General features: G+C 38.0%; 1 protein-coding gene across 4 annotated transcripts in view; it reads right to left on the minus strand.

Annotated features, from left to right (window-relative positions):
- LOC131425897 (protein sevenless) overlaps nt 1-21094 on the minus strand; it is an 85820-nt gene extending 64726 nt beyond the window's left edge. For all 4 annotated transcript variants that reach the window (XM_058588173.1, XM_058588172.1, XM_058588171.1 and 1 more), the window contains exon 1: nt 20290-21094. In XM_058588173.1, coding sequence (XP_058444156.1) covers nt 20290-20469 — 180 coding nt within the window. In that variant the 5' untranslated portion in view covers nt 20470-21094. The remainder of the gene's footprint in view (nt 1-20289) is intronic.
- Between the last annotated feature and the right edge of the window lie 800 nt (nt 21095-21894).

The raw sequence follows: 21894 nt of genomic DNA on the forward strand, positions 1-21894 counted from the left end.
GGAAGCCGGATCGTGAGAAACAGAATGACGGTGACGGACGTTGACGCTCCGGAGACGGTGACGGAAGAAGCCGGACTGTCTGAATCGTACTTGAAGCGAAAATTCTAGTTAAAAGACTTAAGTTAAGAACTCTAAAGTCTCGGTTGATTTTTCAGAAGGCCGTAAGAGCAAGTGACAGTTTCTCTTTGTTTACTTTATCTTCTATGAATTACCCCATGGTTTCCGCGTTTATCACTCAACTCTTTGCATAAAATGATAGCCGAAACTTTCGACTTTCAAACAGAATTGTGAACCCCAAGCAAACCTTTATGATCACATCAAAATAATCAAAATAGAAAGTAAAAAAAGAGAAACTGTCACTTGCTCCTACGGCCTTCTGAAAAATCAACCGAGAATTATGAAGTCCAAAGTCTTAAGTCTCGAAACTCAAATATCTAATCTTACATCTAAAACCTAAAATCTAAAGTCTATAGTCTAATGTCTAAAGTTTAAAGTTGAAACTCTAGAGTCTTATATCTAAACTCTTAAGACTAGAGTCTGAAGTTTGCAGTCTGAAGAACCAAATATACAGTACAAAGTAAAAGGTCTAAATCCTAAAGCTTATAGTCAAAAGACTTAAAATTTAAAACTAAAAATCCAAGGTTTTAAGTCTAAAGTCCAAAATTCGATGTTTTAAATCTAAAATCTGAAGTCAAAAGTTTAAAGTCAAAAGTTTGAAGTCAAAATCAATAGTTTAGAGTACAAAGTTGAAAGTTTTGGTCCAAAGTCTAAATTCCAATAACTCTATAGTCTAAAGTTCAAAATCTGACGCCTAGAATCCAAAGTCTAAAGTCCTAAAATTTCAAATTTAAAGTTCGAAATGTTAAGTCTAAAGTAAAAAATTATAGAATTTTGAAGTCTTAAGCCTGAAGTATAAAATATGAAGTCCAAATTCTCAAATCTGAAATCCAAAATCGAACGCATGAAATCTAAAGTCGAAAGTAGAAAGCCGAGAGTCGAGAATCGAAAGACGAAAGTCGAAAGTTTAAAGTCTAAGGTCTAAAGTCGAAAGCCTGAAGTCGAAAGCCTAAAGTTTAATGTCTAAAGTCTAAAGTCTAAAGTCTAAAGTCTAATTCCTAAAGTCTAAAGTCTAAAGTCTAAAATCTAAAGTCTAAAGTCTAAAGTCTAAAGTCTAAAGTCTAAAGTCTAAAGTCTGAAGTCTAAAGTCTAAAGTCTAAAGTCTAAAGTCTAAAGTCTAAAGTCTAAAGTCTAAAGTCTAAAGTCTAAAGTCTAAAGTCTAAAGTCTAAAGTCTAAAGTCTGAAGTCTAAAATCTAAAATCTAAAGTCTAAAGTCTAAAGTCTAAAGTCTAAAGTCTGGAGTCTACAGACTAAAGTCTAAAGTCTAAAGTCGAAAGTCTAAAGTCTAAAATCTAAATTCTAAAGTCTAAAGTCTGAAGTCTAAAGTCTAAAGTCTAAAGTCTAAAGTCTAAAGTCTAAAGTCTAAAGTCGAAAGTCTAAAGTCTAAAATCTAAATTCTAAAGTCTAAAGTCTGAAGTCTAAAGTCTAAAGTCTAAAGTCTAAAGTCTAAAGTCTAAAGTCTAAAGTCTAAAGTCTAAAGTCTAAAGTCTAAAGTCTAAAGTCTAAAGTCTAAAGTCTAAAGTCTAAAGTCTAAAGTCTAAAGTCTAAAGTCTAAAGTCTAAAGTCTAAAGTTTAAAGTTTAAAGTTTAAAGTCTAAGTCTAAAGTCTAATGTCTAAAGTTTTAAGTCTGAAGTCTAAAGTCTAATGTCTAAGGTTTAAAGTCTAAAGTCTAAAGTTTAAAGTCTTAAGTGTAAAGTTTTAAGTCTAAGGCCTTAGGCCTAAGGTCTAAGATCTAAGGTATAAGGCCTAAGGTCGACGGTCTAAGGTCTAAGACCTAAGGCATAAGGCCTTGGCTCAAGGTTCCAAACTCAGAGGTTGTCTAAGATGTTAGGTCTCCGGTCTAAGGTCTAGGGTCTAAGATCCAAAATCTAAACTCTAAGGTATAAGATCGTTAGTCTAAGGTTGGAGGTAAAAACTCTAAGCTGCAAGGCCCAAACTCTAAGGTCTAAAGCATAAGGGTAAAGATGCAAGGCTTAGGTCTGAGGTATAACGTCCAAAGCCCAAACTATAAGGTCTCATGTCTAAGACCTAAGATCTACGGCCTTAGGTCCACGGTCTAACATCTAAGGTCTAAAGTCTAAGATCCAAAGGTCAAACTCTCTCGCTTGTGAGGAATTCTGGCAACCGTCAGAAGGCTGGCTGCATTCCGGCTGCTGTCAAAATTGTCCAGGCGAAATTGCGTCACTATCTCGCCATAATGTGAAATGAGATCGAAATATGGGTATGTTTGGTAGTGAGAAAGCACTGTTATTGGCAATAACATTTTCCATAATTACACACTTAAAACTTAATTTTGACCTCGACGAAAAAAAATGCTGAAAACGAACGGCAAAGCGAAATTTTACTAAAATTTCGGCAAATATAGCTTTTCCAAAATTCTCGGTTTATTACTTCCAATTTCTCGGCAATTCAAAATGTTATACTGATATTCGCTTTTGCAAATTACCGTGTTTACCAGCAATTGGTCGTTTTGCCGAAATCAGCAAATTAATGATATCAACTTACCAACATCTCGGTAAACAACTTTTAGACAACCGAAATTCGGTGAATCATCAAAGTAGCCATTTTTCTTCAGTGCAAAACTGAGTGATGTAAATAAGTGCATGTGTTCATATGTGGAATCAGTTGCAAATAAAAATTGAATCCGAATATAGTGATGTTTCATGATATTAAAAACAAATTTGTTCAATGTTCGACGATTATTCGTGACAAGAAATCCCCCAGAGCATTCTTCCGGGATAAAGATCCTCGCAACGCTAATCTACTGCATGAAATTGATTGGACTCCGGTATGATATATTTCATTAAATATACAATGTTTTATTGAGCCATTACTTTCGTTGTAGCCGGAATCTAATTTTCGTCGGAAAATCGAATTGTGTTCTCTACTGTAAATAACATGGAAGTGCATCCATTCTACGGCGCATATGTTTGGCAATATTTACATCATGGGAAATATTTTTTCTTATTTTACATTTCCTAGCCTATTAGCTCAACAGCCAACATAATGTTTAAATAAATCAATCAATGATAACGAGTTTAAACTGTAAGGTTTATTTTATATTTATATTTTTACTTTTATTATTTGCTTAAAATTTCGGCATTAGCTCACATGCTTGAACACCGATAATGTCGGTAATTTGTTTCCAAAAGCGACGAAGATCTCGGTAATTTATAGTTTTATCGAAACCGAAAATCTCGGTAAAAGCAAATTATCTGTCAAATGAAAAACACTGAAAATTTCAGTTGTTTTAATGTTTGCCGAGCACTCGGCTGTTCAAACCTCGCAAATGAAGGGCAATAATTTGTTGCCTTTCATATGTACTTTTTAATGAAAAAATGCTAAAAATGTAGAACCGATTCAAAACGGTTCTGCTAATCTTGTTTGGCAAGAATCCGACAAAAACAAAACCGTTAATAACCGCTAGGCGAAATTCTCTGCCGGAAACGGTTGTTGCATTGTTGCCGGACTTTTGCCGGAATTCTGGCAGAATTCCGGTAAAAATGGCTGGCAGACATAGCCAGCCGTCTGGGGGGAAATCTGCCCGCCGCGTACAAGCGTGCTAAGTTCTAAAGTCTAAGGTCCAAGGTTCAAACCTTAAGGTCTTAGATCTAAAGTCTAATGTTAGAGCTTCAAGATCTAAAGTCAGAGGTTAAAAATCTAAGGTTTAAGGTCAGAGATTTACTTCTTGAACTAATCCAATACTGAAAACGGCGGAAGCTAAAAACATTACGGAAGCAGTCGGTACGAAAGAAGATATAAATGGCGATCTTGATGACCTGCAACCTCACATTAGTTTAATGCTCATATTTTTGCAGGGTGTAGTGAGAGTGTTGTCAGGTTCACCGGCACCCGTTTGTTCTGTTTTTAAAGTGAGAGAAGCTACGTTTTATTAATCGATTGATTTATGTCAGGCTTAAAATTTAAATCTGGAAATTATTACAAGAAAAACTGGAAATCCCACCAGAGTTTTGCTCGTGTTTCAAATACAGAAAAAAAAACTGGCAGCAAATACAGAAAAAAAAATTAACGTGGCCGTTTCAAATCTGACAGAAGAACTGTTCGAATAAATAAACCAGAAACGTTTTCCTACATTATCAGATCCGAATGGATTCCGAATCAATTTCGAATTAGCGAGAAATTTTCATTCGGAATTCCATGTGGAAATCATTCCATGAATTCCGAATCAATTCCAACTCCAGTGCAACAACCGATTCCGAATGAATTTCGCCTACAACCGGTTGATTCGGAAATCTGTCAGAATTGAGTGAGAACATGTGGACTGAATTGTCAATTCGTCTTCTTCTTCTTCTTTTGCGATTTTGCACGTTTTCGTGCTGATTTTCAGTTTATTTTTAAATGAAAACATTATATAACTGAATATACAAATTTAAATCTTCATGTTTTTCGGATATACAGAACTAGTAAATAACCTTAGAATTCAACATAAACTGTTGAAATTCGCTGGAAATTAACAAAACGGCCAACCTTAGTCAGCATCATCCATTCCTCTAGCTGGAGTGTAGTGAAATGGCTTAAGGCGCCAAAATTTTTCACTAACACACTCATAAAATGAGTGAACATTCAATGACATTTATAATGTCACTGTCAATCGGTTTGATCGAGCAGCCAACTCAGGCGAAAATTCTAGCACTGAACCGATCGAGCACTGAAAAATCATGCAGTCGAGTAAGAATTCATTGCGCATTCCGTCATTTCGATGATGTGGGAATTGCAGTGGAAACGTTTGTTCCAGTCAGTGATGCCAGGTTCACAGATTAATCGCTGTTTCACAGATTTTCACCTTTCTGCACAGATTTTAAAAATGGCACAGATTTTTGAAATCGATCACAGTTTAACACCAAAAAGTACAGAGCGGTTTGAAATAGTGAGACGTTTTTCATTTTGCTCACCAAAATCATTCCGATCAGCAATTCTGGTGCGGGAAACGTGCACAGATTGCAAACAATTATAACTTTCATATGACAATTACATAAATATTTATCATGTTTTCTTCTGAAAGGTTTTTCTTATTCACAACAGGGATCCACTAAAATTAGAAGATACATTTATTCTTGTAAAAAGAAACCAGTTGCCTGGTCCTGTCCTAGTTCCCTACAAGCTCTTCCTTATAAATTGAGCAACTTTTGACACACATTCCGAATTCTTATACACCCCACGCAACTTTATGGCATATTCATTGCTCCGTACTCTACTTGGCCGCCTTATTTATAGCAATATTATCAATCTACTCAATTAGTTCTAATTCAATTGCATACCACACCCGTAAATTCCCAACATCTACATAGACCGACACAGATCAATCTACTGAAGATCGTGACCGCACTCTGATAGGCAAATTAGAGACCGAAACAATTCGATTGTACCGATCAAGCGATTAAAAATCGCGGAACCAGATTAGAATACTTTTTCATACGAACCCATAGAGATTTGGATATTCTGGAAGTATGACATTTAGTTGTGATCTTGCACTCAATAGGACCAGCTCTGTTTCGAGTCTCGACGTTCAATTCAATTGTTGCTCGAATGTTGACACTGTCGGCGCTTGCCGAAGTGACCCCGTTCATGCGGCTTAATTGGATGCCGTTCCGAACCGGTGGGAAAAATAAATGATTGTTCTAAAAATAAAAATGATCGTAAGATCGAAAAAGTTCGCTTTTCAGATACGAATTGAAAAAAAAAACACCACCCAATGCCAATTTAGACACGATATCCAGTCGCTGTACACGGAGAACACAGGCTACCGGCGACACCGTGAACTATTTTGATCGCGCACTTTAATGGATAATAATGGCAATCATAACAAATGTGAAATGACATAGTTTAGCCCTCGCAGTAAATAGCGAATATCGCACATAACTCAACTGGATGCTGACCGGCTTGGACCGGCGGGGCCAATCGTCCGGACGTTCGTTCTAGATGATAGCAAAAATGCAGCTTTATGAAAGGCCTTCCTACCTAATTTACCCCGTCACGTCAGTGTGCTTGTGTTTGTGGTTATGGATGCTACACTACAAAACATACACTTTGACACAATAGCTACTGGAACTTCGCAATCGCGATTTTTGGAGCGGTTCCATCACAGTAGGCGATGTAAACAAAAAGCGACAACTCTAAACAAAAAAAATAAAGGTGGCGCTCAAACGACGACGACATGTCGGTCGGTTGTCATCATCGTTCAGTGTATTGACCGTAAGTTTTCTATGGTGTTGGTTTTGAACACATGATTAAATAACTACCGGATACATTCTTCCTGCCCGGACCATCGCGGGATGGTCGTCGTTGGTTTTGGTTGACAGAGGTATTATTCAAAGTAAGCGAATGGAAAATAGCAAGCGTGCTATGCAGACGAAGCCAGCTTGGACTGAAGTTAACTAATAACAAATAATAAATCTATGAAACGTGAATACATCTCAATTTACTATGGGGCGCCATTTCAAAATAAGCCTTATGCAAAAGTGATATCAGTGAAAATTTCCTGATATATTTTCGACTCCGTACTACACTGAGCCAGCGATGCCAGATAGTAGTAGTGTCATTTCCGTAGATTGGCATTTTGCTCGGAAGCTCTCACGGTGAAAACCTGTTTTTTTTCTTTGCTCGCCAGACAAAACTAGTTTCCGTAGTTCTCCGTTGATAAATTGTAATTTCCGTAGATTTCCGTACATTTTGTCTACGGATCTACGAATGTTCGAATCCGTAGATCTACGGAGATTTCCGTAGATCTGACATCGCTGCACTGAGCCAAAATCTCCCATTAATTTTACGTGAAAAGTCACATACTTATTGAAAAAAGTCAACCACATTATATTCATAAGCATCATGTAACCAACTTTACGACCAACATTAAATTTATTCGGATGGAATGAATTCCGCTGTGAATGTTTATTCATAGCCAGAATTTCGGCAAAAGTCTGGCAACAATGCAACAACCGTTTCCGGCAGAGAATTTTGCCTAACGGTTATTAACGGTTCTATTTCTGTCGGATTCTTGCCACACAAGATTGGCAGAACCGTTTTGAATCGGTTCTACATGTTTAGCGTCTTGGTTTTATTTTTCCGAAAAAAAGTACATATGAAAGGCAATAAGTTATTGCCCTTCGCATATACTAATTATGAAAAAGGTTATAAAATGAAAGATAATGACGCAATTTCGCCTGGATAATTTTGACAGTAGCCGGAATGCAGACAGTCTTCCGACGGTTGCCAGAATTCCTCACAAGTGGGATAGCGCAAGAATCGTTGATGTTAGTGTTCAATGTGATTATGCATACTTCGTACAGCCTTAAAGTAGTGAATTTTAGGAATTTTATAATGTTGACAGAACAACACCAGTCAGCACCGATCAAACCAACAGACATAATTTTTCATACGGTTAGCTCAACTAACCTAAATATCCAACCACGCCGAAGTGGAGGTCAGTCCGAAGACAATTAACAATGATGAAAGAATGCGCTTCGATTGTTCTATAAATAATAATTAGACTCGGAACTGAATGTGAGGGCAGCGCAAGTAATAAAAAAAATGACCGGTCCAACAAAACAAAACAAAAAACAAAAAAATGTCACCGAGCGTGACCGGTTTACGTGATAAATGACCTACAGAGAAAGTGCAAGATAACAGACATTTTTCAGGTTTCTTGTTTTGCTTCTGTCTTCAGCCTGCTTCCGTTGGGAATCAGTGGGACTAATTTTAAAACAATTTACGACTCGACAGTGCACTGAAGAGGCAATGAAAGAACATTGAGAAATTAATGGTAGCTGAATTTGCATTTCGGCTCTTGCAGTTTTTGTAACTGCGATGGGAGGTTGAATTCCATTGACAGCCTTGCGTTTCGTGAAGTGTAGTTCGAAAAAGTGAGTATTTTAATTATACAGAAATATCGTACAGATAGACTCTTCAAAATCATTCGACTATGGACCAAAACAGGGATTGTTTGGAATGTTCTAACAGTACACACTTGGAAAATTTCGTGAAATTCGGTAAATTTTTACCGAATTTTCAACAGCTGAACGTTCAGCAATCAGTTCGGTAATCAGTTCGGTAATTAAATTGATTACCGATCGTTCGGTAATTGCTGAACTGTCAAACAACTACCGTAAACTGTAAACCAAATGGATCTAACTGATGGTTCGGTAACTTTTTGTTTGTTTCTTTTGGTTAAAAATTTCAAAAAACAACACTCAACAATTCCAACCTGTTGTGGCTATGGTTTTCGAGTCCACCAGAAATTACACTCGAACGATTTGTGCAAATGATACAAAATTATTTTCTGCCTATAAGTATACAAAAAGCTTTTAGCGGTTCTAATGTTTTTAAATCTTTAGCACCTGTGCCTCAATCCATTCGATGAACTCCTCAAGATGTTTTACCGAAAATGGTAATAACTGTTTAACAGTTAGTTTCACGACAATCAGTCTTCACCGAAGTTCGGTTATTGGTAGATAATTTTATCATACGGACAGTATGGTTTTTACCGTACTCGGCGACTATCCAGATTTACCGTATGAATTGCATATCTATATACAAAATTCTGTAATAAAAATTTACGTAAAACTGATCGTCCGGTAAAAATTTGCATAATTATTGTAAAATTAAACTCATGTACCCAAATATCGGTCATTTCTATAGATTACCGAAATTTCTCGTCAAAAATATTACCGAACAAAGGAATTAAATCTTAGTGTGTAGCATTGAATCAAAATTGATCGATTTGACAAACTTTCAATGATAGTGATGTTCAAGTATCGGATCAAATGAATTCTGAACCAAATGCATCGAAAACTCTAAATCGATCGATTTGGAATTTAATTTTGCTGGTATGAAGAAAAATAAGTCGGCAAAATCTACCAAATGTCAAATTCTGCAAGTGATGAAAATTTGCAGACAAACAAAATCTGGCGAATCCAAAAGAAATTCGTAAATTTGCAAACTACAACTGCATATCTGCAAAGCCTACTTGGTATTGTAAGAATTCTTTTAGTTGAAATCGGATCAGTTCGAAATCGATTGTTGCATCTTATTCGAAATCCATTCGGAAATCATACTGAATTCCGAATCAAATTCCAAACGATTTAGCTGGGTTGTTGCTAATCTTTTGTCAGGATTCCACCAGAAACCTGGCAGACACAGTCAGTTGTTCGGGTTAGAATAGCGGCCCTTACACGATCATTAAAAGTGTCATTACTAAGTAATGACACTTCTGCTCTAACGCTCGTCATTACTGCATTACTGTACATCATTACTATTGAGCATTACACGTTCATTATTAATGATGATTATTTGTAACTAGCAATAGCAATAGCAATAGTTTTATTTTCGTTTAGCTGTAAATAAATTTGATTTGCCATTGAAACGTTAAGGTTAATAAAATATTAACAATTTAAATCTATACTTTGTCATTTTTTCGCGTATAGTTCTAAATATATTCAGCACTTCCACAAAAAAATAAGAAGAAGTAATGTTGGTAATGATGGAAAATCCGGAATTCCATCATTACTCGTGTCATTACTGAACTCGTAGACCTTACACGATCATTAAAAGTGTCATTACTTTTTAGTAATGACACTTTCAATGATCGTGTAAGGGCCGCTAATGAGTCAGCACTCTTAACCAGGAGAAACGGGCGTCGTACTGAGCTTTTTATCAATAGTGGCCCTTACACGAGCATTAAAAATGTCATTTTAAATGATGACTAAGTAATGATGTATTTCAAATTTGTTAGAAATTTCGTCATTAGTGCACCATTACACGTTCATTAAAATGAGGGTTCTGGGTTTCAACGTTTATGATTGATTGATGAGTATCTCCGGTGACGCTGTCGAAAACTGGCGAACCTGCCACGGCGGGCTTAAACAGTTCAGTTCGGTGACAGAGAGCAGTGACGTTTGGCTTTTGTTCAGTCAGAAATTATTTTGCTTTTCTTACAGGGATTAAATATGATTTTCAATTGTTTTCTGAATGTTATTGCAAGAAAATTATAATTGAATTATTTTTTAGTAATGACATTTTTAATGACTCGTGTAAGGGCCGCTAATTCATTGTGAATACTAAATGCACTCTATGAAAAAAAAGTTCTTCAATCAACGGTTTTTTGAAATGTTCTGTCAAATTCATAATAATTTTCTTGCAATAACATTCAGAAAACAATTGAAAATCATATTTAATCCCTGTAAGATAGCAAAATAATTTCTGACTGAACAAAAGCCAAACGTCACTGCTCTCTGTCACCGAACTGAACTGTTTAGGCCCGCCGTGGCAGGTTCGCCAGTTTTCGACAGCGTCACCGGAGATACTCATCAATCAATCATAAACGTTGAAACCCAGAACCCTTGTCTGATGCTGATCTGTTCGGGAAGGGGACTTTGGACGGCCATCATCTTTCCCGGCTGCTGTTTTTTTTCCCGCTTATGATGAGATTCAATTGCAAATTGCAGAATCCGTGCAACTGCCGCTGTTGTAAATTTGTACTTCCTGTCTGGGTGTGCGCGCATTTTCGGCTATCTTGATTATTGATAATGCTGAAGCTGTTCCAGAGTACGATTTAAGTATGACGGTTCGCGGATGACTGTTTTTTCGCGTAATATTACGACCAACCAGTATCTGGCACAGTGTGACATTGGTTCGTGCGCTGAAATTTTTTATATGACGGAAATCCTACCAAGCAAAATTGTGGAAACTAGTTTATATTTCAATTTTCAATTTGTCAATCATCCTGGATTGCCGTCAGGTGAAGATTGTGTCACACGAGTTTAACACCGTCATATGAAAACCGCTTCCGAGGACAAAGGCTTCCCCGCTAACCAGCGAAAGAATTACTTCCCAACCAAATTTGTCAGAAATAGTTCGGAAAGAATTGACATGCACGGAATCAGCACCTCTATTCTATTGTCGGCAAAATCAAACTGACTAGCAATCCGCGACTTTATGCACAAGCACATCATTTCTATAGCAACCGCAGTCCGGTCTGATTGAAATTTCCTTTCATTTTTTGCGCTTTTTTCCTCCGAGCTTATTATTATTATTTATTTGGTCGGCAGCTCTCGTTGGCCGACGGAACCGAACCGAACCGAACCAACCTACTGATAGTGGTAGTGTGATAAAAACTATGCAAGATGAGCTCCGAGACCGGACCGGACCGGTGCAAGGGCTAGCCGCGTACGTCTTGCGATTCAATCTCTACCGTTAAGTCGCCACTGCAATGCCGCCATAGCCGCCGCCACAGCCGCCGTCGTCATAATCGTCAGAGGAAGCCAGATTTGAATAACAAATGATCTATTATGGCGAGATGCGCGATTTGTTATCTATTGTTGTATGTGTTGGAGTTTTGTGCGTGGTGTTTGTGCTTCGATCGTCGGTTTTTCGATGACAGTAGTCAACGGTTCTGCAAACCTTGCCCGGTAGGGCTCCAGTGGGAATAAAATCGATAATGTCAGTGAAAAAGTAGTCCGACAAAAGTGTTTCAACTTTCAAATCGTTTCATATTCGAATCATGTAGAACCCGATTTGGAACACACTTTTGTTACACTCAATTCGTCGGTTTGAATTCCGTTGATTTATCCGACCAAATCCGATTTAGTCTGAAGCAAAATCGGAGGATTTTGTTATTGAATGAATAGTAAAAAAACATTCTAAAAATCTCGAAATGGAATGCGAGCAACGCACTGATCAGAACTGTTCTCTTATAATCAGCTTATCGTCAGTATTTATTTTGATTGACCTTTCAATCTATAAATAAATTCAACGTATCGAGAAAGAGGTGGGAAGCTGTCACATGTCACTCATAGTGCCAATATAGTCGCGTGACATACTGCGATCGGTGACACGTTGTGAAGCTCGCGCTGTTTTTCTTTTTTGCAACCTGACAGTTTCATAGACGTTCGACTTCATCGCTGTTTCAGAGAATCGCTCATCGAAGACTTAAGCGGGAAATGATTATCAGCAGCAGGTTCCTATCGGACCATGAAGCTTCTCTAACTGATTCAATCGTGTTATTTTTCCCTCTGCTTGTACAAAAACAAATCCATATCATGCACACTTTATGAAGTTTTGTTTACTATGCACACCAATACCCGTTAGCCAGCGCTATTCTGGAACGTGTTTTTGGTCTGAAGTTGGAAGAAAAAAAAAGTGTGGCAGCAGCTGATACTGGCGGCCAGTCGCTGGACATATCAGCATCAAACCTTCGATGACCCTCAACTAGTGGCGATAGAGCACTGGAGCTGGAAGCCGAAGAAGACGCGACTGGTTGAGGAACAAAAACTTTTCAGCGTAATATCTCCCGTTCAACCCAAGCTGATTAGTTGTTAGTGTGTATGTTTTTTTTTCGAAATGACACCCTGGTCGATAAGAGGTTCCCGACCTCGTTTTCGTCCGATTTGAAGCATCTGAGTGCAAGGATAATTATTCAGACAAAAATGTAGCTTTTTACCATTTAATTATTGCCGTGCTTTTGGTTTCAACGCTTGCTCATTTTGAGTAAGTAATGTCCTGGTCAGAGTTAATATAGTTAATAATCATTTTCAACTAGCAACATTGTACGATAAAGAATGGATAGCTATCATGTTAACAGATCGGCTGAAAAGTTCGTATCGTTTCTATGAGAGGGCGCCACTAGAGTTAAATCCATACCATTTTCAGTTAGTACCAACCTTCAAAAGATACGTGTATAAATTTGACAGCTGTCTGATTATTAGTTTGTGAGATATTGCATTTTGAGTGAAGCTACTTTTGTTATTGTGAAAAAAATGGAAAAAAAAGGAATTTCGTGTGTTGATGAAACACTACTTTTTGATGAAAAAATGTGCCGCCGATACCAAAAAATGGCTTGATGAGTGTTATCCAGACTCTGCACCGGGCGAAGCAACAATTCGTACGTGGTTTGCAAAATTTCGTACTGGTCATATGAGCACCGAAGACGATGAACGCAGTGGACGTCCAAAAGAGGCTGTTACCGATGAAAACGTGAAAAAATCCACAAAATGATTTTCAATGACCGTAAAGTGAAGTTGATCGAGATAGCTGACACCCTAAAGATATCAAAGGAACGTGTTGGACATATTATTCACGAATATTTTGATATGAGAAAGCTTTGTGCAAAATGGGTGCCGCGTGAGCTCACAATCGATCAAAAACAACAACGAATTGATGATTCTGAGCAGTGTTTGGAGCAGTTATTTCGATATATAAAACCGATTTTTTTTATCGATATATAACAATGGACGAAACATGGCTCCATCACTTCACTCCGGAGTCCAATCGACAGTCAGCTGAGTGGACTGCACGCGATGAACCGAACCCAAAGCGTGGAAAGACTCAACAATCAGCCGGTAAGGTTATGGCGTCTGTATTTTGGGATTCGCATGGTGTAATTTTCATCGACTACCTTGAAAAGGGAAAAACCATCAACAGTGACTATTATATAGTGTTATTAGAGCGTTTGAAGGACGAAATTTCAAAAAAAAACGGCCTCATTTGAAGAAGAAAAAAGTTTTGTTTCATCAAGACAATGCACCGTGTCACAGGTCGATGAAAACCATGCTGAAATTGAACGAATTGGGCTTCGAATTGCTCCCTCATCCACCGTATTCTCCAGATTTGGCCCCCAGTGACTTTTTCCTGTTATCAGACCTCAAGAGAATGCTCGCTGGTAAAAAATTTAGAAGCAATGAAGAGGTAATCGCTGAAACTGAGGCCTATTTTGAGACAAAGGACAAATCGTACTACAAAAATGGTATCGAAAAGTTGGAAGATCGCTATAATCGCTGTATCGCCTCTGATGGCAATTATGTTGAATAATAAAAACGAATTTTGGCAAAAAATGTGTGTTTCTATTCAACGATACGAACTTTTCAGCCGAACTGTTATGTAATGGAAACTGCGAAAATGTTACCGCAGAGCCCGTCTCCACTTATCGCGCTGTGTAGTGCGCATTTTCTCATCGATTTGCCTATATTACTTTGTAATTCCGTAACCGGTAATCAGATGAAAATAAAATTCAATAGCAAGTTATGAGACCATAAGACCTTTCGTTTGAATCTAGGTTTGTCAAAATTCGTTAAGCCATGTCTGAGAAAAGTGAGTGACATTTTTTCCATTTTTTTGTGGATATCACCCTGTTATTCCGGAACCGAAAATCGGATCGGAATAAAATTCAATAGCAGTTTATGGATTTTCATTTAAATCTAAGTTTGTGAAAATCAGTTTAGCAGACTCTGAGAAGATTGAATGATAGACATTCTTACACAGACATTTTTTCAGCCCTCCAATTTTTTCCAATCTTCAAGAAAATTCTGGAAACTATCAACAAGGGTTGATTGGATTCTTTAATAGAACTAGAAAATGATCAGTTCTATCGGGAATTCTGTTGAGTTTTTCAGGAAACCTATAAAAAGACCTACCTTAGTCAGCATCGTTCATTCCCCTAAGTGACGTGAGTCGCCTGACTTTCACACTAAAACATTCTCGAAATGAGAGAAAATTCAATCACATTTCAGCTGTTTTTAAAAGAAGGACGAATCTTACAAAAGTAAAAAACCGAGTTTCTCTCACCTATCAATAAATGCTTCAAAATCCTACATTTTTTTCCTAAAAATTAAGATTCTATAAAAATCTCAATCTTAGTAATACAATGAACAATAAAGGGTGATACTGTCATTCCATTGGTTTACATAAGTTTCGCCCTCTGTGTTCCATGCCAACAAGCAGGGTGATACTTCAATTGCTAGTAAGGAAGGGCGAAAGAATTTTTTTTTTCAATTTCAGATGGTTTCCGAACCTTTTACTACTGGGAATCAGCGTTGCCAGGTTGTCATATTTGTCTGGCAAATGCCAGATATTTCTCGTTTCCACAGACACTCAAACTAACCAGATCTTTTGTCAGATTATCCAAATTTTCCCAGATATTCCAAATTTTTCTAGATTTTGTCAGATCTCGCTAGGTCTTTACGGTTTTGCCCTCTATACGATAGTTGGGGAGACCTTTTTTTTACTCACTGAAAATGAAGCCCGGCAAAAATTTCCTTGTATATAGTAGACCCAGTCAAATCCAGATAAATTTTTGAGTTTTGACAGATTTTTGGAATAATAACCTGGCAACTCTGCTGAGACGATAAAATAAACCGCAGATTTCTCTTAGTCGCGAAAACCATCCAATTTCACAAAAGATGCGCAAGGGCGTAGCTTCATAATTCACACATGAAGCATAAAAGTAAACGAATCGAAAAAGGGCGAAACTCTTTTTGTGTTGATTTATTCAGAAGATATAGAAGAAAAGTGGTACAATTTGCATGCCTTTTACAGTTAAACCAACAGATCATCGACTAATCAAAAATTGATCTCAGAATATACGATAATTTCTAAATAGGATTTGAAACCAAAGTCGAAACATTTATCGACGTTTTTCTCCATTTGCTGTCAATGTTAGATTCGCCCTTCTTTGAAAAACAGCTGATTTATGATGTCACCGTCGATCGGGTTGGTCTCGAGTACTCAGAAACGAGCAGTCGAGAAAGAATTCTTTACTCAGTCCGTCTTTGAGACAATGTGGGCCTCATCCAGTACTGAAATCGATACGAAACTTTTGACAAATTCTATCTGAATGCTGACTCAGCAGAGTATGGGACTATTCTTGATCAAATTTGTTCAGAAATCGTACGTAGACGTGATCGAACTCGTACAAAGCGAAAAGACTTCCCCCTGACGACTTAGCTACGTCTGCCAGAAACTTTCGACATTCAGTCCAAATTCTGTCAATACTGCTGGCATCACTGCACCGAAAGATTCCGAAGGAGAATTTTGTCAATCGACTATTAACGGTACTACGACAGCCGGATGCTTGCCGTACGAAACCGAGAATCGATTCAGACTTTTTCAGTACCGTGTTCTGTTTCCTTTTTTTCATTAGAAGTCTTTATGTACACTTTGTTTTCGTTGACTCTCGGCAAAATAATGACCGAGACTTGCACCGCTGAATACTCGGTAATCATCTCGGCAAAAGATAAAATTGCGAAGTCTCGGTAATCTCAAATTTTATAAATGTCAGCTATTACCGATATTGTCATCAAAAAGATTGCTATCTCTTCGGCATGACCTTTACCAAATGCTCGACAAAAGCAACGAAGGGAAATTTATGATTTACTGACGCTTCAGCAATTGAAAGTAAACAAAGGATTCGTTTATTTTTAGTTGTAAACATTCAATTGGGGATCAAGATTTCAGCACAACGATTTTTCCAAACTTCGGCACAAAGATGCATTTTACCGAAAAAACAGTAAATTTACTAAACGAATCTCGGAAAACAATAAATTGATTACTGAAAAATCAGACAAAATCGTGTGCTGCCGATCTGTGTGGGCATTTTACTAAACCGAGCTCGAGAGCTGATTTTAAGTGTGTAGAGCAATGGCACTGGTTTGGTACTTCCAAGCAGGATACACTAAACTTCTTCTCTCGAATTACAATACCCACATCTGTATCGCTTAGTCCGATTTTTTGCACTTCAAAAAATATTCCAAATTTAAATTCTTCTCAGCAACTAATATTTTGAGAGCTTTTTGAAATAAGAAGCGGAGTACTATTTGCTTAGTCCCTTTCTTTAATTACGTTCGCAAATGCACGGTTGCTGAAAAGATCCTGAACGAGAATGACACAATACCGCTGTTTTCAAAGGAGGGCGAAAGTATACACAAAAAAAAATAAAATTGCGCCTATAAAAATGTCACACTTTGCTTTTGAAAGGTTTCAAAAAGTCAAAAATTTAACCAGGAAAACTTTCAGAGTAAGTGAAAAAAATTGCAGTTGAAGGTTCTTCTGATTTCGAAACTTTTGAAATAAAAGTGATGAAACTTTTGAACAAACAAACAACACTGAATCGTAACAGTGTATGTTTACACAAAAGTGACTAAATGCAGTTTCGCTCTGCCCCGCTTGCATGTGCTTGGCAGATTTCCCCCCAGACACCTGGCAGCGGCTGCCAGAAGGATTTGCCGCAATGCTGGCAGGTCTGGCAACAATGCAACAACCATTTCCGGCAGAGAATTTCGCTTAGCGGTTATAAACGGTTCTGTTTCTGCCGGGTTTTTACCATACAAGACTGACAGAACCGTATTGAATTGGTTCTTCATTTTTAGCGCCTTTGGTTTTATTTTTTTTTCCTTAAAAAATCAAATGAATGACAAATACTGCTTTTGCACTACCAAACATGGTATGGAAAGCTTCTTATTCTTTCGATATACCAGTATTTTCATTTCATTTACCTGGTCTTAAAACTCGTTTTCATTTTTGGATGCACTTGCTGGATTGACGAATGTCAAATGAAGTCGAATAGAAAGGAAGAGCGATCTTGCAAGACGTGGCGAGAGAAGGACGCAATTTCGCCTGCAAAATTTTGACTTCTGTCGGCTGCCAGAATTTCTCACAAGCGGGGCACCATGGAGATGTTGCTTCACGAGAAAAATGAGCTAGAAGCAATTACGGTTTGATTATTACTGTCTGGTGAGGGTTTTTGTAATTTCTTGTAGTTGAATTATTAATAAGTTATTATTTTAGTTTTATATGTCTTCAAATATTCACTGTGCATACCGATCAGCGTTGCCAGGTTGCCAGATTTGTCAGGCAAATGCCAGATTTTTCTCGCTTCGCCAGACACTCAAACTAGCCAGATCTTTTGCCAGATTTTCTAAATTTTCCCAGATTTTCCAAATTTACCTAGATATTGTCAGATTTCGCTAGATCTTTACGGTTTTTGGCCTCTATACGATAAATGGGGAGACCCTTTTATTATTATTTTTTGCTCTCTGAAAGTGAAGCCCGGCAAAAATTTCCTGGTATATAGTAGATCCAGACAAATCCAGATAAATTTTTGAGTTTTGACAGATTTTTGGAAAAATAACCTGGCAACTCTGATACCGATGACGAGTTTGATAGCTTTATGCAGCTCCGAGGATTTTTTATACTGTAGCAGAAAAAATTAAATACGGACACGTAGTTTTCGCACGGACTTTATTTTACGTGTGTGCGCGATCGAGGTTAACTGTACAATGATTTTCTCTGACTTCCTTGTAAACACAACTTCCGGGGTACAGTGTTGCTAGGAAGGTCAGCTTCTCATACACGCTGATTGCAAACAGGTAACATAGCAGTACATCCTACACTCTAATCCTAACTGCATAAGATTGGTATTAAATATGATTTACATTACATCGGAACTATACATTATACTACAATACCGATAAAATGTAAGGAAAATGTTTCCAACGAAATGTGCTGATTCCATCTGCCCAGTGGCGTGCCGAGGAAATTTGGCACCCGGAGCAAAACAGAAAATTTGCGCCCCCATCGTTGATTTAGTGAGCAAAATAAAAACAAAGCTGAACTCCATCTCTGGAAAGCGGACTTGGGCGAGCAAAAAAAAATGTCCCAAGGATTACTTTGCGCCCCAGTAAATTGTTTAAATTAACCAATGTTATTTTAGTGTGTAATTTAGACAGCAAATGGAATGCTGAATGTTTCGATTCTGGTTTCAATTTCTATTTAGAAATTATCGCATATTCTCAGATCAATTTTTGATAAGTCGATGAACGGTTGGTTTATCTTTAAAAGGTTTGCAAACTGTTCCGTTTTCCTTCTATATCAACTGAACTGAATCAACATGAAGAGTTTCGCCCTTTTTCGATTTGTTTACTTCTATGCCTCCTGTGTGAATAATGAACTTACGCCCTCCAGTGTTTTCCGTAAAATTGGCTAGTTTTCGCGATTAAGATGAATCTGAGGGTCTCTTTTATTATTTACAGTAATAAAAAGTTCTGAAACGATCTAAAATCACGAAAATAAATAGTTTCGTCCTTTTTTCTAGCAAATGAAGTCAAGTATGTTGGCATGGACCACAGAGGGCGAAAACAGTAGCATTTGAAAGCATTTATTGGTAGAAAACTCGATTTGTCTACTTTTGTAATTTGATTCACCTTTCTTTGAAAAACAGCTGAATATCGCTCGAGTTTTTTGGACAGCTGCCTGTCAGGCTTCTAGCGGCTGCCAGAAACCTTACGAAACTGTACCCACATCGGTTAATATTCGTTCCGTGTAAGTTCCAGCTCAGTTCCCAGTTTATCCGTCTGGAATTTGAATCGGAATTTAGTATGGTTTCCAAATAGATTCCGGATCAGATGCAACAACCGATTCCGAGTTGGTTTTCTACTGTCGGAGTTGGAGTTTTTTTGGAAATCAAATCCACTTTTCTCGGTCCAGAGGCTCTTATGGTTATCCCATTGGTAATATTTTGCTGATTCAATTAAAAGCATACTCAAACCTCTCGGCATCTCATCTCATCTCGAATTGTGGACATTCATTGGATTCTCCGAATTGTCACACAGCTGGGACTGATTGCGACATCAGCAGCAGTAGCAGCAGCAGTCAAAAAAAAGTGAAAAACGTACAATCTTTCAATTCAAATTCTTTCGGCCGCATCGGTCCGCATTCTAATCTCTAACACTTGTTTATTATGAGTTTGGGTTTGCCACATTTGCTAAGAACCGATCCGATTAATGGTCGCGGCATTTTGCGCGCCACATGTTTACACTACCATTCAATGCTCTAACAGAGATGTCATAATTCAAAGACAACGGCTTTGGCGTCGTCATTTTATCACACCATTGTTCAGGGTGTATCTTTATCTGAGAACCAGTGGCACCACTGGTTTCGGATTCAAACAACGTTTGGTAAGCGATTTGAAGTTACGGCCACAAGCACAAAGTTTGCAATAACAATAACCCTTCTTCCGAAAAGTTAAAGGCGATCACGACCGGCTGCCTCGAGGATCGCGTGCGCTTTTCTTCACCAAGCGCCAACGCAAACCTTCGACTCATCCTTATCGCCCCGATGGAGTGCACGCTAGCCGTTGAGTTGGGAAGTAGAAGACAGTTCTGTTCAGTGAAAAAAATAAATAAAACCGTTTTGTTTTCATATTTTTGTAACGTTTCTACTGACAACTGAACGTATTTAGCCGATTGCTTTATCACTGCTCGGCTGTTGAAGATTGTCAGTCTTGAGAGTCGTTTTCTGTGGAAAATAATCTCACCCAGCTCTTTGGAAGAAGAAAAAAAATACAGTTCAAAACTTATCACCAAGTCGAGTTCAATTCCGTGCGTAACTAACCTGATCGGGACAGCGATGAATACACTGCTGCTCCAGTTCGTTAGTGGCGACCAGGTAGTCGTCCTCGAGTTCTACCTCTGTCAAAGTTGGCGCCACGTGTCCCGTCCAGCACTCGGAAACTAACGTCAGGATCAATACTGCCCACAAGCCCGTGTTGCGAGCGGTTAAAATCCGTTGCATTTCTAATCACACCTTTCACCGCTCCCGCTTCTGGTTTCAGATCCTATTTCTTCCGTCGATGATTTGAATTTTTTCTTCCAATTCACTTCTTGCACTGAATCAACATCGCACCTGTTTTTTCTTCTGTACTCGAAGTTGTCCAGAGTAACCGCACTGAATCTTTTCTCACCGTCTCGAATTCACACTGGAACCTGAACACTGTGGCTCCTTATGACACTCCATACTTCCGGTCCGGAGCTCGATAACCGCGCGGCCGCAAAATACCTGATCCTGTTCGATCGGTAATCGAATCCTCTTCGGCGGCCTTCCAATGTCGAACCAAATTTTCTCACTGATCCTCTTTTCTCCACTTCAGTGCTTCCTACTTATCACTACTTTAATCACTGAACCAATGTTGCTCCAATTTGTCCGTTATCTGAAAACTCTACGAACGACTTAATCCGACGGTGGTCAACCAACGACTGACGGTTCGATCGAGCTAATCGGCACATTCGAATCACTCACTCACAGCCCCAAAACAGACAACCGATATAACTGACTTATAGATGGCGCTTCGGAAGCAATACAAAAAGATCCACACCACATCTACAACAAACGCACCAAAAAAAAAACGTCCGCGTCGAACAAATGCCGATACACGACTGACTTAAGCGAGCGAGTCAATAAGCCGCCACTGAGGCCGATGCCGATGCCGTCCGAGCGATCGTGTTTCGGAAGCCTGCTTTTTTTTCTGTTACTGCCTTGTGCCACTTGTCTGTTGTTCTGCTCTCGAGAGCGTTGCCGATATGAATGGGGTAGAATCCGAGAAAAAAAAAAGAATGAAATGATCGGACATACGAAGGGGGAGAAAAGGAACGATCGTTAGAGTTTAGATGGGCATGCAGGCGTGCTACAAGTGGCCGTGCGTGAAATTATTGCACATTCGCGGGAGGAAAACCGAGAGGATTAAGCAAAGTGAAAAAACGAAATTAAATCGTTGTTGTTGTTGTGTTTTAGTTTTTTGTAATGCATTTCATTAAATTTGCATTATTTATAATGATTTTAATTATTACCTTTCGATCTAGTTTGAACAGAGTTCGTTCATTGCTTGCAATATTTCAGTAAACACGAAATTTAATAAAATGGCTTAAATTAACAAAATAAAAAAATTTTTTAGCAAAGTGTAGAAAAATTCAACAAATTTTTAAAAGTTTGTTATTATTTCAAAGTCTATTGGAAATCTAAGTCAAAGCTAATTTTACCTGACGCGCCATCTTATTTTCATTATTTGAACCTTACTTAGGATGACGATTGAATTTTGAATTTTACACAGGCTGCTATGGAGAACTCAAATAATTTCAATTATTTTGTAGAATTTTAGGACCTGTCTTAAGAACTGCTTTAATTGTTTTAAAATGTAAGAAAAATTATGTTCTTTTGTTTGGT

This window comes from Malaya genurostris, chromosome 1, assembly GCF_030247185.1.
Source record: "Malaya genurostris strain Urasoe2022 chromosome 1, Malgen_1.1, whole genome shotgun sequence".
Lineage (NCBI taxonomy): Eukaryota > Metazoa > Arthropoda > Insecta > Diptera > Culicidae > Malaya > Malaya genurostris.